The sequence below is a fragment of the Propithecus coquereli genome, unplaced genomic scaffold (genome assembly GCF_000956105.1).
Source record: "Propithecus coquereli isolate 6110/MARCELLA unplaced genomic scaffold, Pcoq_1.0 Scaffold5, whole genome shotgun sequence".
NCBI lineage: Eukaryota > Metazoa > Chordata > Mammalia > Primates > Indriidae > Propithecus > Propithecus coquereli.
The window spans coordinates 8,330,453-8,333,804 of NW_012150840.1; the positions used below are offsets into that span (position 1 = coordinate 8,330,453).

Consider the following 3,352-nt stretch of genomic DNA (forward strand, 5'->3'; position numbering starts at 1 on the left):
AGCTCTGTGCTTGTGAGCAAACCCCCCGTATCGCTTTTGGATGGTTTGCCATTCTCACAAATGTGATGGGGATGCTCCCGCCTATGCGTCAGCCTCCCAGACCTGATCGCAGGTATACGCATCCACAGCTTTCGGATGCCAGCACCTGAAAACACTTCTATTCAGACTACCTTCCAAAGACCCATGTTGACTTCTTGTGCTTGGGAGAGGAGACACCGGGAAAATAATTTTATTCCACAGGTAGCACTTGTCTCAAAACCATCTCTGAATTTCGGGAAGGGAAAAGAGGCGATCCTTTTGGTGTTGCTCTCTAATTTTCTGTAAAACTCCACCAGTTAAGAGGAGCTACTACAGCATGCCCACATGGAGGGGACTGTGTACAAACAGGAGGACCCGGGTCAAGAGCCAAAACGCAGGGAAGGTTTCCAGAGTGGCAGGAGTCTAAAGTAAAGTGCCTCTTTTCAAGGGAGGAGAGTTTCATTTGTTCAGAAATGCTTGGGTGTAAACGTCAGTGCACAGGAGCATGCATGTGTGTGCACGAGTGTGTACACACACTCACTCACTCTGAGGTAGAAAGAACTGGACATCTCCAGACGAACACACACAGATACACACGGATTCCACAATTTTACAGAAACATGGCACTTGTGTGAAAGGTCCTGTCCTTGCCTGAGGAGGCAAGTAGGGTCCAATCCAGCTCTTTCCAACCCGGGGCAGAGCCAGAGAAGTCCCACTCCACAGGAGGAAAGAGGCGAAGGGCACCACCATCATCGCTGCCGCCACAGTTCTCAGGCCACATTTCCCTGGCCCGGCTGCCCAGGGTCACTTCCTGGAGCCTGAGCTGTGGGCACCCCGGGGGTGGCTTGTCAGAAGCCACTGGGCACAAATGTCTTGCACAACTGCATCCCCACTGCTCTTGGCGGCCTGCTGCACCTGCTGGACGAGGGCCATGGCCCGAGAGTGTTCTTGCTTCACAGCAATCAGGTAGGCAGAACGCAGTTTGCAACATGTCAGGTAGGCCCGAACCTGGCAGTCAGATACAAGACAGTGGAAAAGGAACCATCACAGATGAATCAAATACACAGAAAGCTCAGGCAGGCAGATACCATTTCTCACTTACCAAATTAATAACTGAGTTCTTGCTTTTTATGCTATTATATAATAACAACTCTTTAAATATTCTGGACGTAAGGTATTACATTGTGTTTTTTTTAAATAGTATAAAAAGTTATTACTAACAAGCTGAGAATTTAAAAAACAAGGCAGGCTGGCTGGACTCACTCTGGACTCTATCCTCTCCCTCTGAGGCACTTCCTCACTGCCCCAAACTCACTAGCTTCCTCCTGCCTTCAGAGCCAGCATTGCCACTGCCCACAAGCTGTGATTTTATAGCTATCTAGGTGATTGATTGACATCTGTCTCCTTGACTAGAATTTAAGTTCTACGCGGACAGGAATAGTGTCTGCTTTTTCTACTCCTTGTATTCCTGGTGCCTAGCACAGGCCCAGGCACGTAGTAGACATTCTATAAATATTCATTACATGAATGAACAAATGAATGAATAAACCCTCAAACCTCTTCCCTATGATGGACACGCAGATCCCCCTTCTCTATTTTTCTGTTTTCAGCCTACTGAATTAAAATTCTTTTAGTAGGAAATTTGGAGAGGAAAACATATACACAATTACAAAAGGTCTAATAAAGGTCTAACCTCAGTCCTGACTTGACTTCTCTTGTTTGGATCAGAGGCAGCTCAGTTTCAGAGTATGTGCATGTGTGTGTGTCTCTCCCAGGCTGTCCATCTCACGAATCCCCAGCTTGGGGAAGAGGAGAAATCCTTCCTTCCCTTGCCCTGGTCTCACCAGCAGCCCCCTGGTTAGCCAGAATTCTGGGCTGGTAAACAGCGAGGGCCTCACGAGCTGCCACAGAGCTTCTACGAGCAGCTGCCTTTCTGACACAACAGTCCCTCCTAGTTAGCAGAGGGGACTCTTTTTGCTTCACGTATCCAGGCTCCCTAAAGCCTTGTTTGTGGTCCCTAAAGTCCTTCTTTCCTGTCTAAGCTCAATTACAGATAATATCCTGCAGCTAGAAGATGTCTGGCATGTTCTGAGGTCACTAAAGTGATCAACTCCTGCTGCTTGGGAGTCTGCTTGCTGTCCTAAGATGTGAGCTCTCCCCAGCTCCACTTAGCAGCTACGTATGCTACACACATATCACAAGCTGGCAGGCAAAATTCCTGTCAAGAGAAGAAGGGTATTTTTCCAGAGAGTCTGGAATATAAGCTGAATGAAGCTGGTTTTTGGCAAGATCTTGTAACCTGAGATCACTTAAGTGCATTAGTGCCACTGCTGAGAGAAGAAAACCTGAAAAACTAATAAGGGCTATGTAGATTTTAGTGCATGTCTTTTCCAAGGATAGACCCTCTGTCCTGCTCAGTGAGAGGCTAGGTGAAGGCTTGAAAAAGAACTATAGTCTGGGAAGCAGGGGACCTGGGTGTCTGTCCTGGCTGTTAGGTTCTCATTCTGATTCTAGGAAGGTAATTTTCCATATTGCAGAATGTTAGAATTTCATCCTTTCCAAGATGTTGCAAAAATAAATGAAGAAATGTTTAGAATGTGTTCTCTTTAACCCTGTGATTTAAAGACACCCAGTAAATTCAGTCCTGGAATTAGCAATATTGCCCCAGGGAGCAGGTAAGAAGCTGTTCGCCTGACATTAGTTTTCATCACGAGGGACTCAGCTGCCAGATCATTCCTCTGCTGATGGCCAGGGCAGCTCAGACCAGCTTGGGTTTCTCCTGCCTCCCCTGGCCTAGGGACCTTCCTGCAGATGGCGGGAGGATCCATCCAATGGTTAGCCACAAATGGGGACAGATGGGAATAATTTTATTCTGGCTGGCACCAATTTCCCAAACAGGGAAGAGCTCTTCACAACCAAGGAAAATGAGACACTAGCGGACATTGTTGGTCAAAGGGTTGGGTGAGGCTTTTCCTCACTGTACCTTTTTCCCTCCAGGATAAAGAAATACCTGCTTACTCTAGGAACCTCATTCGGTCAACCTAAAGATGGAAGTGAGGGATTTCCTAGGGCTCTCTAAGAGAAGACTGCAGTATAAAGTGGAGATTCAAGAGCAGCCTAGGACACATTTGTCTTGGGGACAAAGAATTGGGAAAGTGATGTTCACCTGTTCCCCACCTACTCTCCCCACCTATTCCCTCCCTTCTACACCCCATCCAGGTCCCAGCTCCACCTCTGGACAGCAAAGAAACTGAGATACAAGGTTGTATGGGAACTATTGTGGGAAACAAGGGATAAAGGTGACAAACCAAGCCTGAAGTGCTGTTCATTAGCA

At 47.2% G+C, this 3,352-nt stretch overlaps 1 protein-coding gene across 1 annotated transcript in view; it reads right to left on the reverse strand.

Annotated features, from left to right (window-relative positions):
- Positions 1–295: 295 nt before the first annotated feature.
- The window catches only part of ZFYVE26 (zinc finger, FYVE domain containing 26), a 62,609-nt gene continuing 59,552 nt past the window's right edge, over positions 296–3,352 (reverse strand). Inside the window, exon 39 of the mRNA XM_012656042.1 lies at positions 296–1,038. Coding sequence (XP_012511496.1) covers positions 823–1,038 — 216 coding nt within the window. The 3' untranslated portion in view covers positions 296–822. The remainder of the gene's footprint in view (positions 1,039–3,352) is intronic.